The 13,958-nt window shown below is 29.3% G+C and overlaps 1 protein-coding gene across 5 annotated transcripts in view; it reads left to right on the forward strand.

Annotated features, from left to right (window-relative positions):
* The window catches only part of Csp (Cysteine string protein), a 123,360-nt gene extending 110,400 nt beyond the window's left edge, over window positions 1–12,960 (forward strand). For 2 of the 5 annotated variants that reach the window (XM_075374258.1, XM_075374256.1), the window contains 2 exons: window positions 6,703–6,856; window positions 12,437–12,960. In XM_075374258.1, coding sequence (XP_075230373.1) covers window positions 6,703–6,856; window positions 12,437–12,471 — 189 coding nt within the window. In that variant the 3' untranslated portion in view covers window positions 12,472–12,960. The remainder of the gene's footprint in view (window positions 1–6,702; window positions 6,857–12,436) is intronic. The other 3 variants (XR_012757520.1, XR_012757521.1, XM_075374257.1) reach the window with 3 other exon arrangements.
* Window positions 12,961–13,958: the final 998 nt, after the last annotated feature.

Raw genomic sequence — 13,958 nt, forward strand, 5'->3', positions numbered from 1 at the left:
GGTTAAACGGTATAATGTGTTAATTTTACAAAGAGAACTTCCACTAGTATTGGTCTGTGTTTTATACAAGCATAAGTTTTTATAGCCTCTGAAGCATATTGTACTCAACCTAAACTCATTAAAAGAAATTTAAATAGTGGCTTTATTGTTGGCCTGTTTTCTTCAAATTTATCATATTGTGAATACAGTATGCTGCCGGATATTTCAGATTACCTGTATGATTTTCATTCATCCAGATCATATCCGTTCCCATCTGTAGTCTAGATAAATGAAATATTTCGCTTTTATATTTATAAAAAAAACACAATTTATTTGTTTGAATAGATTATTGATTATCACCTAAGTTTTTTAATGTAAATAATGGACTGCAGTTGTTGACGCTGTACATACTGTACCTAATTCCTCCCTTACAAGGATAGTTTACACTGACCGCCTACCTTTATACATTGTCTGGGGGGGGGGGGGGAGTTTATTGATGCCAGTTTACAGAATAATAGAAGAGGGAGTCCCTCCTTCAAATCCAAAATTACAGCTTTCAACTTGCCCCAATTTCAATTTTTAAACTTCATCATGTATGTTTTTTTTTGTACACTAATGCAGATTTTATTTTATTATATATTTATAAGAATTTAGAAAAACCTAAATGAATTTCATGTTTACTGATTATTATTTTATTTTATCTAACAATTAATTAACCTAAAAATCGTTATATCCAATAGAGGGTCTCATGGTTGGTTAATAAAGGATTAAGATGTAAAGAACAAACGGATTATGTTTTATCAATTTTATAAAACTTGAAAAATGTAAATAAATTTATTTTAATTTTCAGACTGCCTGTTGCAATCTGTAGGATAATTGTTAAAATGAAACATAAATATCTCTGGTATGTAAACAGTCAGGCTAAAAATTAAACTTATTTATTTCAATTTTGTCAAGTCTTGTATTACAAAATTTGTTATATTTAAATAAATAATAATCAAACATTAAATTTGTATAGTTTTTTTTCTAGATAATATTAAATATTATCGTAAATACTATATAATAAAAAATTAGATGCAGAGAATTGATTCCTACACCTCTCAACTTTTGCTAGTCTGTTGCTACTGCTGTGACTGTAGGTATACAAATAAACTACTTAAACTGATGAGAAATCTTTAAAAAGATTTCTGTACTCAGAAATAGGGCCAAGTAGGAAACTACCACCTTAGATTTTACTCCCTTCCTTGCACCCTTAAAAGATAATTAAAGAACATTGTATGTTAGACATATTAGACAAAATGGAAATAAAAAACTTTTTATATAAATAACAAACTGTGTTCACTGTTGTTAGTCGTTAACTAATGACAAATTTATTTATGTATTTTTTTTCATTACTGATGAAATAATCTTAGAAACAACCAAACATTTTTTGAGGTAAAGGTAAAAATTTTAACATATGTTAAGTACTTTGTAACTATGGATATGTTTTGCCAAAAGTTATGGCAGATTGTATATACCATCATAAAAACCATATTTGTAAATGACTCCAGTTTAAACATTTACATAAATAAAATGTAAAACAGATGATGCATTAATTTAGGTTTCTTTTTTATTCTATTTCATTAGCCGAATTAACAGACATTTCATTTTTTTTTTATCTGAAAAATAAAGAATTAAAAATCTTTAGATAAAATTTTTGTTTGTGTAAATTCGAATATAAATAAAATTAACATTTTTTCCAAAGGAATTTGTAACAAAATCACAGAATTAGGATGCACAGTCACGATACTTCACATGTTCAGTTAATAAACTAGGAAAGAGATAAAATCAATAAAGTGTAAGATGGTGAGTATCCGATAAATTGGAAGAACTCCATGATGCTTCTATTATTATTATTAAAACAGGCACATTAATTACTGTTCACATAATAAAAGGATCATCTTGGAAATTAAAAAATTTATAAAAGGTAATTGGTAGGATGTGATCATTAGAAAAATTGATCATTGCCTCATTTCCCATCCATTCATGTTTGCATGAATTAATGTGGATTCATTTAAGTATATTCTGGTTATCATTGTTACTTGTTCTTTGTAGACATTTTTTTTTAATTTATTACCATTTTTCTTTTTTTTACAAATTATGAAAAAAAGGTATGTATATATGTTTGTGTGTTTTTTATATATATAACATTTTGTATTTATCTAAGATAGGTATGTTTGATAATTTTCTTTCCATAAAAAGAAAGATTTTAATTTTTCTCCCACTGAAGATGGTAGTCAACTTTTCTACTCTTCCCATTACATCAAAATGAACAACATTAGGTGTTGTAAGAGTAGATTTATTTAAATTGCAGTAAGGGATATAGTTAAACCCTAACTATTATAAACAGTAAATGATTGATATAATTAAAGTTTAATAAAATACAGATAAATACTGTTTAAATTATCTAGAAGGGTTAAATATTTTGAAAGATATTTTTTAATTGAGGTTGTTTACAATTATTTTTTTAATATTTTCTGATCCCTTACGATCGTTAGCTACAAAAGTAAATATTAAAAAGCACGGCTGCCAAAAAATTTTTTGTTGAAAATAGCCTATAATTTATTTAAATACACACATAATATATATATAAATATATATATCCTATGACACCCCCAGTAACATAAGAACTCCAACATGGGGTCATACATGTAAATCGGTTCAGTTGTTGGGCTGGTACAGTGAAACAACCACACACCTATGTACACCCTAAATACATTATACTTAATTTTGAGCAAAAAATAATATTTCAATAGAACTATACAACTTGCTTTAAATGAGATTTTTATTTGTAAAAACATAATGAAAACATGAACTTCTACTTTTATTAAAGAATAAATTTCAGTGCGAGAATGTGTGTAGATGCTACTAGATGGTAAGTGAAACGGTTTAGTTTATTTGAAAATAAGTAAATTGGAGAGATTGGAAAGGATGACCAGTCTTATTTAATTGAAAAATTCTGGTTGAGTTCTTGCTGCACTGTTTAAACATTATTATCTTTAGTGGTTATTGTGAAAACAACAAATGTCTTTCTAGTAATAGATGTAGCTTTTTAAACAGTACATTCGTAAGTTTTGCAGCATTAAATAAGATTCATTTCTGAGTATATCAGTTAATTTTTGTTCTGGTTTGTTCTATCATGATTTTATATTTTACTAGCAAATACCCTGTTTGAATTTTGAAAATCAGAAGATTGGTTGCAAAGATATAACAGCATCTCTGAATAACCATGATCTGTAAGATCAAGAGTGTATCTGATGCATGTAAAAGTTAGCCTTCATCCTACTAACAGATATCCCATTTGAATTTTGAAAACCAGATGATTGTTTGCAGAGATATTAGAGCATCTATTGCACTTACCAAAACAGCACTCCAGGGGCACTCAGTTTGTTAGCAGTTGTTGGTGATAATTAGTTTAGCCTCGCACAAGGTGCTTGTATCACCTCGCCACTAGCCTTACATGCTGTCCCTATTTTTATTAAACAGTCATTTTTTAAATTTATTTGATATAATTTTATGTTATGTAAAATAGATTTAATTCTGTTGTAATTGTAATATTATTCATTTGATTGATTTGAATCATTCACTTCAAACCCAGCTCACACAATAATGGAGACTCGCAGTTCATTAAAGTTTGTGCTTCAACTGGCAAATCTCCATTACTATATATGAGGTCTGTTCAAGAAATATTTAGACTATGTAAATTGCTCGGGTCCAGTTGGTTCCAGTCAAATCCACTTGGCGTCGCCATGTTCGTACAGATCAGCTGATTACAATGCAGTTTTTTGATTGAAAATATCATTATTGCTTGATATGCTCAAGATGGCTTATGGCGACGTTGCTATAAAGCATGCAACATGTTTTAAGTGGCATGGACGTTTTAAATATGGTCGTCAGTCGATTGAAGACGATGAGCATCCTGGACATCCTTCCACATCAACTGACGACTCACACATAGACAAAGTCAACATCTTGGTTCGGGCAAGTCGATGTCTGACCATCAGAGAGCTTGCTGAAGAGTGTGGGGTATCAGTTGGATCATCTTACGAGATTTTGATAGAAAAATTGAAGATGCACCTAGTTGCTGTGAAATTTGTTCCACGCCTGATGACAGACAACCAAAAAGCCCATCGCGTCCAGGCTTGTCAAGAATTGCTTGAATGTTAAGAAGAAGATGAAACGTTCTTGTCAAGGGTCATAACAGGTGATGAATCTTGGGTGATCGAAAGAAAGGTTCAATTGTCTCAGTGGGTGGGTGAAACATCTACCAGACCAAAAAAAAGTTCACCAACTTCATTCCAATGTGAAGGTGATGTTGACAGTTTTTTTTGATGCTATGGGAGTAGTCACCACAAGTACCTTCCCCAAGGCTCCACAGTGAACCAGACTTACTACACTGAAGTTCTCAAACATCTGCGGGATGCTATCCAGCGGAAAAGACCAGAAATGGTCTTTTCAGAAACTGGTTTCTGAAAAAAAACCAGAAACTGGTTTTTTCATCACAACAACGCTCCAACCCATTCAGCCCTCAGAACTTGTGAGTTTTTGGTCAAACACTATTCTCCCCCACCCACCCTACTCACCTGACCTCACTCCTTGTGACTTCTTGTTCCCCAAACTCAAAAGACCTTTGAAAGGAAGAAGAATTGAGATGATTCCCAAGATTGAGACAAATGCGAAGAAGGAACTGAATGAAGAACATCACAAAAGAAGCATTCCAGGAATGTTTCCAAAAGTGGAAACACCGTTGGGTTAAGTGTGTGTGTCGGGGAGGAGAGTATTTTGAAGGGGACCCTGACAAATAACTTCTAAATAAAGTAGATTTTGTATTATGACATTAGTCTACGTATTTTTTGAACAGACCTCGTATATAGGTCATAGGCTCTAAATATATATAGCCTATGATACTCCTGATAATATAAGGATGCCAACACACGGTCATATTTCTAAATTGGTTCAGCCATTAAGCTGCTATGATGGAATAAACATTTATACAAACATACACCCTAAGTACATTACTCTCCTTTTTGGAGTCGTTTTACAGTCGTGTTAAAGTACATCTTGTCAAATAAAACACAAATCACTATTAAAAACAGAAAGAAAAGATGCCCACAATTAATTTTTTTTTTAGATTGCTATTAAATTGAAAAAGTTTGCTTTTTTAGTTTCTTATTGTTCTGCTTTCAAAACACAACAATGGCTTGTCAGATTTTTTGAAAGAATATTTTTGTACATAAGTTCTATATCTATTTTGCTCATAATGAAATCTGGGACATAAAAAACTGCAGTCAGTTATGCTTTATAATGACCAATGAAGGCAGCTGAAGTCCCTGATACTTTTGATAAATAGCAAAAAAAAACATTATGAAAGGTGTTAAATATATGTGAGATTAAACCAAATCCTTATAGGATTAAAATATAACAGGGTATAGCTCAGTGGTAGAGCATTTGACTGCAGGATTAAAATATATACTTCTGGATAGTCAAAAAATCAGAATAGGAGTTAATAAAAAATTTGATCTCCTCCTCCTGTTGGATCAAATTGGATAATTTATTTACCTTCACAAATTATTACTTCAAATATACCCCAGGGTTTTTAAATATTAATAACTTAACTATATATGTTGATTAAAAAAAATTTGGGTTCAATATAACCATCCCCTTCAGATGACATTAAGTTTATAAATTAGGCTGCATTAAAAGTACAGTTGAGAAATATCTAATTCTTTGTGAAAAATGTTTGATCCCTTTCAACCATCTTAATCGAATGACATTTTTATCATCAACAAAATTACACTATATTTAGAAAGTAAATTTTGCCGACAAAAAGTCATTTGGTCAAGGCAGTTGTCATAACATTTTTAATATCAGCCACAGTTTAAAAAACAGATAAGTTATCAGAACCAAAACAATTTTCTAAATAAGAAGAGATAAAAAAGGCATGAATAATATTGAATATCCCTCGACAATTAGCTTAAAACTTTTGAGTTTTAAATAATTTAATAAGCACTTCTTACTAAAGCTCAGTTTTGTTTGACGATTATCCAAAAATTAAAATGGGGGAACTAACTCTCCCTGTTTTTTAATTTATCTAAAATTTAACTCTCATCAATTCCTCCCATATCTAGAAATTTTTCAAAGAATTTATGTTGTCAGTCTGGAGGTATTAATCAACATACAGGATCACGTACATCAAAAGGAAATTTCTATCTCATTTTTTTATTTATTATTACAAAATCTTAAAACATCGATATTGCAAAAATCTTGATAACCACAATTTTGGGCGATCACACTATACTTTACCTTTATAGCTGTGCTGGTGCAGTAAAAATAGAGCTATAGCCATGAAAGTAAAATTATACTGAATAGAAACACAAATGAAATTACATTTGTTCAGTCAGTTACATTTTTCTATACATTTGATTTAATTTTTGTCATCTTAATATTTTAAGTGAAACTTTTAATTTATTTTGGGTCATTGATTATTTGTATAATTTATTAAAATTGAAAAGGTTTTATTACTTATTATGTATTGATATTAATGGTACTCTAAAAGTATTTCTTAAAATTATATAATCGCTTTGGAAAACACTGATTCTTATTTTATAACTGCAGTTATTGCAATAATCGGAGGAAACTAAGCCGCTATTTTATTATATCCATTATTGCTGTTTGTACAAATAGGACAGTGATGAAGAAGGTGGAGGCCAAGCAGAGGCCGTCACATCTCAGCCGACATCTGAAAATAAGACCGTATTCGCAATGCCACCACCATTGGCAGCACCTACTGAGGTATCATCTTTAAATACTGGCGATAAGACTACGTACACTCCAGGTAGTGCGTGTTCATCCCTTCCTAACTTCAAATACTAACCGAGTAGTTTAGTTATTGTAATTTACTAATACTAGTTACAAAGAACAGCTATCTTTTTATGTGCCGTTTACTTTTCCCTTAATGCTATTTGTTTACTTTGGTTAATGGTCGCTTTTCTCAATTATTTAAAATAATAATATTTCCTTTCAGTGTGATAATCATTATGCCAAGGATTTTTTAAAGTTAGTACAATACATCTTTGTTTTCATTTGTTTTGTATTCATTATTGCTGGAATTTGAAAGATTGTGGCCGTATGAAAATATTATATCCTTAATCATTTTCTTTTTTAAGTAATAATCAGTTCAGCCTTCATAAAAACTATTGAACATACAGATGTTTGGTAACCTTCTAAAATGGGATAGATTCACTCATCAATAATATAATAGTGTTACAATACAATATAATACGATTATGGAATACATGGTTTATAATTTACAGCAATTAATTAAAATACTGTGATCATTAAGATGAAAGAAAATAATTTATACTCAAAAGGTAGGAAAAATAAATGATGAATTGAGAGTTATACTATTGTGAACAACTCTGAAGTATATATTGTCTAACCCGTTTTAGGTATTTTTATATTACTTAAAAATTTTTTACTTATAATTAATAATGAAAGAAATAACGTACTTACAAATTATTTCAGACTAATTAGAAAAATATTTAAATTATATTTATTAAGATGGTGTATTTATCATGGAGCTTTTGTATCTTGATCACAAAGAACCAAGGTCAAAATATGGTATTCCACAAGTAATATGCAGGAAAAGATGCAATGAAAAGTATGGGGAAAAACGAACACTATCATGACCGTGTAATCCAAGAAATAGTTTGGATATTCAGTGAATAATGTGTTTCTCTGAGGATGGATTGGTTTCATTTTAAGGGTTTGTTGTGTGTAAAGAAAATCTGAACCGTGTTTAAAATCTACTATATAATCATTACCATCCACTTTTATGAAATATTTTCTTCTTGAAATGCTCATTCAACTAGGAAAGGTTTCAGTAGCCCACAAAGTGGACATTTTGAAAATATTGAAATAGAAGTAGTGGAATTTATGCTTGAGAAATGTAAAGAAGGACAGGCAGTTTCCTGCAATGTCATTTGAATTAAAGCAAGTGAATCAGCACAGGAACACATTATCCACTTTAAAGCCAGCCAGATTTAGCTGGTTTAAGAAGATGATATGATGCAATATGAAACATCTCTGGCTTAGCGTCTTCCAGTATTGTATAAGGAAAAGTTGGTCAAGTATCAGCGACACGTTATATAAGACCGAGAAAGGAACATGATTCTGAAATCGGAATTGCTGACAAGACTCCTGTTTATTTTGACATGCCATCAAGTACAATAATTGAAGAGAAAGGCCCTAAAAATGTATTGGTTTCAGCAATGAGAAATTGTGGATCACTCTGATGTGTGCGCTTGGACAATGAAACAGAGACGTGATTCTGTGTCATCCTCAATTGTAAAAATATCCTATGTGCCACTTAGTATCATATTTCATTACAATATAAACGGGTGGATGACCAATGCGCTGGTTACAGATTGGCTCTTCAGCGTCTGGAACAGGAGGCCAGGTATTCTTGTAAAGAAATGTACGATGTTGATCCTTGATGCTTTCAAGGGGCATCTGACACCAATAGTGAAAGAAGAAATCCTGAAATTAAACATAGACTGTCGTCATTCCAGGAGGCATGATTTTGATTACTGTAAGTGTTCGATGTGGTAACCCTACTGGGAAGTTGAAGCCTTCATTATCTCTTAATTGTGGATTGGATCCAGACTGCTTGAACAAGCATATTTAGAGCTTCAATTTTAAATGGATTTAAGAAGTGCTGTGTAATAAATGCATTAAATGGGAGTGAATTCAATCTGCTGTGGGAAGAAAAGAAAGTTCACAATAAATGGTAGTATCACTGCAGATTCTGTGAACCATTCCAGTGAACAGGACTAAATGAGATCTGTACCTGACTTAAGGGAGGTCTGTATCTGATTTTATTTTTTGTGCACCGGTACTTTTCTCCTTCAGTTATCTGTAATAAGGTCACCATTTGTAAATTTTGAAAATATATATAGTTGTGCTATAAGGCCCAATGACATAATCAATGCATTGTTGTAGATAGTAATCGCTGCAGTAAACATGTCTAGAAAGAGAAAACTATCAATTGAGATTGAGAAGAAAAAATGTTTTATAATCAAAAAAAGTTGAATTCTTAACACATGAAGGTCTACCAACGTATTTCATCATTAGCAGTTAAATGATTTCTTATCATAGTGAAATTTCAGAATCTATTTTCAATATATTGGGAAGATTTGTTTTCAGTGTATTAAGAATTTTTTATGCATCACCAAACATACCTACCTTCCTTTTAGGGATTGTTTTGTCTATTTAATATGTTATTTTAGTTGTAAGAATATATATATATAATTATAGATTAATTCTATTTAGTATCACAGCTGACAGTAGGTCTGTCATGTATAAACCAGACTTTTGTTTTTATATTTATTAATACAGAATAAAAGTACAAAAACAAAGTTTCCCTGAAGTTCCCCACATTTTCCTAACATGGGGAATGGGGAACTTGTAAATCACTTCTTCATAAATGGTTTGAGGTTGTGTCATAAACCAATTGTGCATGAAATCCTCTATTTCATTGTCTTTCTGAAATCACCATCCTCCCAGTGCCTTCTTCAGTGGTCCAAACTAAACGAAATTGCAGAGGAATAAATTTATAAACTGTTTAAGGATGTTTTAAGATTTCCCAATAAATTTCATCTAGTTCCCAAGCGCTAAGGGCTAGCATTGTCATGAAGTAGAATCACATCTTCAATAAGCTGACAGTACCATTTGTTCCTGTAGGCAGCTTTCACTTTATTTAAGAGCAGGCAGTAGAGCAGGTCATTCACAGAACAATGTTCATGAGAAAAATGATGAAAAATTCACCTTCCCTGTCTCAAAAGAGAGTTGCAAGGACTTTTCCAGCTGTTGGATGTGTTTTTGGTTTTACTTGGCAAAGCTCTCCACTTTTACGCCATTCATTGCTTATTGATTTTGACTTGGGAATGTAGCAATGTACCTGTGTCTGTGTGACTATTCAATTCAAAAATTATTTCCTTCTCATCGTAATTGATTCTGGAGCCTTTTCCTGTTGATCTAGTTTTTTATTTTGGGTCAGAAATCTTGGAATCATCTCTTAAAGTTTATAGAATCCAAGTTGTTTTGTGATAATGGAACGGGCACTTCCACTACTGATATCCATTTCCAAAGCAGTTATATCAACTAAAATGCTAGTTGTCTTTAACAAGGTCACAGATCGATTAATTTTTTTCATCTGTTGACCTTGCAATGACTATTACAACTCATTTTCTAGTTTCTGACGCTTTAAATTCGCTGACCCGATTGTAGATTTGGGTACATAACAGGCATATCTCTAAACTGCATACAGTGTAGTCAGACCTTCAGAGAGTTTGACACTTATTTATGAGAAATATAATAATGTGTTACGTTACAGACAATGAAACCTCTGCCCCACTGACCAGAAAGTCATGAATTCCAAGGTGGCTGAAGCATCCATTCCTTCCCCACACTTCCACTGTACCTTAGACTTCAAAATTTTTACACTCTAAAGAGAATTGTGATCAATTTACCTATAGGTATAGAAGTATTAAGATTTCATTGATAAGAGGAAAATGAATGACAGTCGCAGTTATTAAAAGACATTTTATTTCACAAAGTGTGAATTGGCAGATGCCTTTAACGGCAAAATAGGATTAAAAAAAACTCTAAATTTGTTAATTTAAAAATAATATCAGTAGAAAATGTGTTATAAGATAAACTAATTCTTTGTTAAAATATTAAGTTGTTTAATAATGTAATTATTTTTAAAGGTTGTATGTAAATTTTCTTTTTAGGTGGCTGCTGCTGCTTTGCTTTTTTAATTTCTCTCTTTAAGCTTGTCCTTCTTTTCTAACCTTTTCTTCCTTCTCTTTATCATAAATTTTCTTCTTTATTAATTTTATTTACCACCATTTATATAATTGCTTTTCAGCTTCTGTATATTATCTTAGTTATATTTTAATATTTTATCTATAACTTTTCAAATTATTCCATTATCCTTTTTAATTTCTAAGTACAAAATAATTTTATTTCAGTTATTCATATATATTCCATTCCATCTAAATAATAATAAAACAGAACTTACTCTTCCATATTATTAAGAAACTAATATTTTCTTAAATTATTCACTATTTTTTTGAAAATTCAGATTGCTTTTATTTTAATTTAAGTAGCATAAATGTTTTACTTTGTTTTTTAATTTTTAGATAACTAGTTTCCAGGTAAGTAACTTTTAAATTAACAAAATTAAATTGTTACATCTAATTTATGATTGGTTTAATTCATTTTTTTTTTCATTAATGTAAAAAATAAATAATAATCAATCACAGCTGTTGGATAACTTAACGTTATCATTATATGATTTATCTTACGCTTGGCTGTAAAATTTGCTTATGAAAACAGTTCATTTAAATATTAGATGAAAGAAAAAAAAGAAAGTTAGTTAAGTTTCCTGTTAATGGAAAAAAATTTAAAAAATCAATATGATGAGCCGTGGAAACCATGTGTTTCATAATTTTACGAGGTTTCCTAATTTGTAAAGTTTTTTCAATGCTGATAGTTAAAATAGTCTACGTACGGATATCTCACCCCAACAATTTTTAACATCTTTTTTCAGAATGCTCATTTCTTCCTTGCAGTTACCATATATCTTATGATTATTTAAAGTTTACTTTTATTTTTTTATATAAAAAATATTAAGTAATTAATACGTAAATTTTATTTTGACGGTGCCGATCAGATGATGGTCAAAAAATTAATTACTGAACGGAAAGTGATCACCTACTTGGTATAGTCAGAAGACTACTCTAGTATTTTTTTTTTTCATTTTGCCAAATTTATTATTTTCTTAAAAAATAAATGTAAAAATAGATCTATAAAAATTTTGCTTCAAAAAAATATAAAATAAACTACTACGTAAGTAACAATATGTTATGGAGGTAAACTGTGAGAAAAGTTAGTTCACTATGACATGTGAAGTATTAATGAATTATGCAATTTTTTTTATGGATGCACTGCTCAGGTTTAGTAATTACACTTGTTTTCCCAAGGCCATGCAGAAAATTTTAATGTTAATAACTTATAATGTACCCCTTGTTTTTCTAAAGCATTATTAGTAGTAACATTTTTTATGATTTTACATAATCAAAACCTTAATTTTTAGTATCTTATTTATCATCCAGTAAAAAGTATAAAAACATCTTGATACAAGGAAATGTAAAATTTTGTTACATTATAATACAAATGTGAATTTTACTTGTGAAGAATGATAGATTGAAAATATTTACCTCAGACTTTATATAGCCCTTATTATAAAATACAAAAGGTTTTTGGTAAATTTTTATTTTAGTACTGTTATATATATTTAAATTATCTGTTAGAAATAATTCAGAATGTTATGGAATTTTTGTTTTTGTTCTAGGAATGACGCAGGGCGGCTCTCCCATTCATAATTGAAAAATGAATTACTAATGACATTTATTATTATTGAATATCTACATATATATTCGAAAAATTCACATTTTCATATATATGTATATGTATAAAACGGTTGACATAATGAACAGAGTATAATGACATACAGACTAATTACAATGTCTGCTACAGCAGTTAATTATGTTGTTATTATTTAATATATAAAAATAATTTAAAAACAAAAACCACTAATGCTAATATTATTTTAATAATAATAATTATTATTGTTATAATATTAAAGAATACCGTTTTAATATTAATCATACGCTGAAAAAAATAATAAAAACCATATAAAAATATTTTAAATACAACTAATGTAATTATTATGGAATACAAGATAAATATGTTTTTGTTTGGCAATTAATATTGGGAGAAAAACTGAAAAGAAATTGGCTTTTAATTATTACTCTTCTTATTATTGTAATTATAATTAAGTCATGATAAAGTTAATAAAGTTAATAATTAGCTATATTCCATTTTATTTATTATTTTTTTTTTTATCATATACATCACATTCATGCACATAAGTTTTATATATATATTAAGATATTGAGATGGTTCAAAATATTTTTTGTTGTTGGCAAAAGAAAGTTGTAAAATTGAGTAATATATTAATTAATATTATGTACTTTATTTAGTTACAGTGAAGTCAGAAATAATATAGGTGAAAGGTAAAGAAATACACTGTGTGTTATATATATATATATATATATATATATATATATATATATATATATATATATATATGAGTTGTATAGCCAATTGCAAATGTAAAAATGGAACTTTTTACTTACAGTATTTTTTATGGAAGATCCTATTAACGTTTATTTTTTGTTCATGTACTGTAGTAGAATTGCCGATTTGTTTTTGTTGAATCTAGTACTGTAACTTTTTTCATTGCAGTCAAAGAAAATTTTGTTGTACAGCGTTGTAAAATATATGTAATTTACTTATTTATTGTTCTGTTTTTGGGAGTTTCCTTTTGAGATACAGTACTATAAAAAACAGCAGCAAATTGGAAGTTAAATAGTAAAAAAAAAAATATTTACATACATTCGCTTTTCTTGAGAAATTAATATTAATTCTAATTAAAGTTGTTTGTATATGTGTATAACATTTTTCCTTTAATTTATAATAAATGTTTGTATTAAAAAAAAATTAAAACGTACACAAAGATCAGTTTAGCCATTGATGGGTGATTAGTTTAGTTTATATTATCACCTTTATGACACTAACTTGTGATATAAAAAAAAACAAGAATTAAAATCCTGTTAAAAGGTATAATTACGAATATCTGGGTTGAAATATAAATGCAGCAGGAATACTTAAACTGTAGGTTTTAGTTAATACTGTTTTTAGAAATGATGAATCAGACTGGAAAATATCTGTTGCAGTATATTTCAAAACAAAATAAAATGTTAAGCATTAATGAGATAAATAACAAAAATATTACATTCTTGTATTATGTA

Source organism: Lycorma delicatula, chromosome 8, assembly GCF_047948215.1.
Source record: "Lycorma delicatula isolate Av1 chromosome 8, ASM4794821v1, whole genome shotgun sequence".
Classification (NCBI taxonomy): Eukaryota; Metazoa; Arthropoda; class Insecta; order Hemiptera; family Fulgoridae; genus Lycorma; species Lycorma delicatula.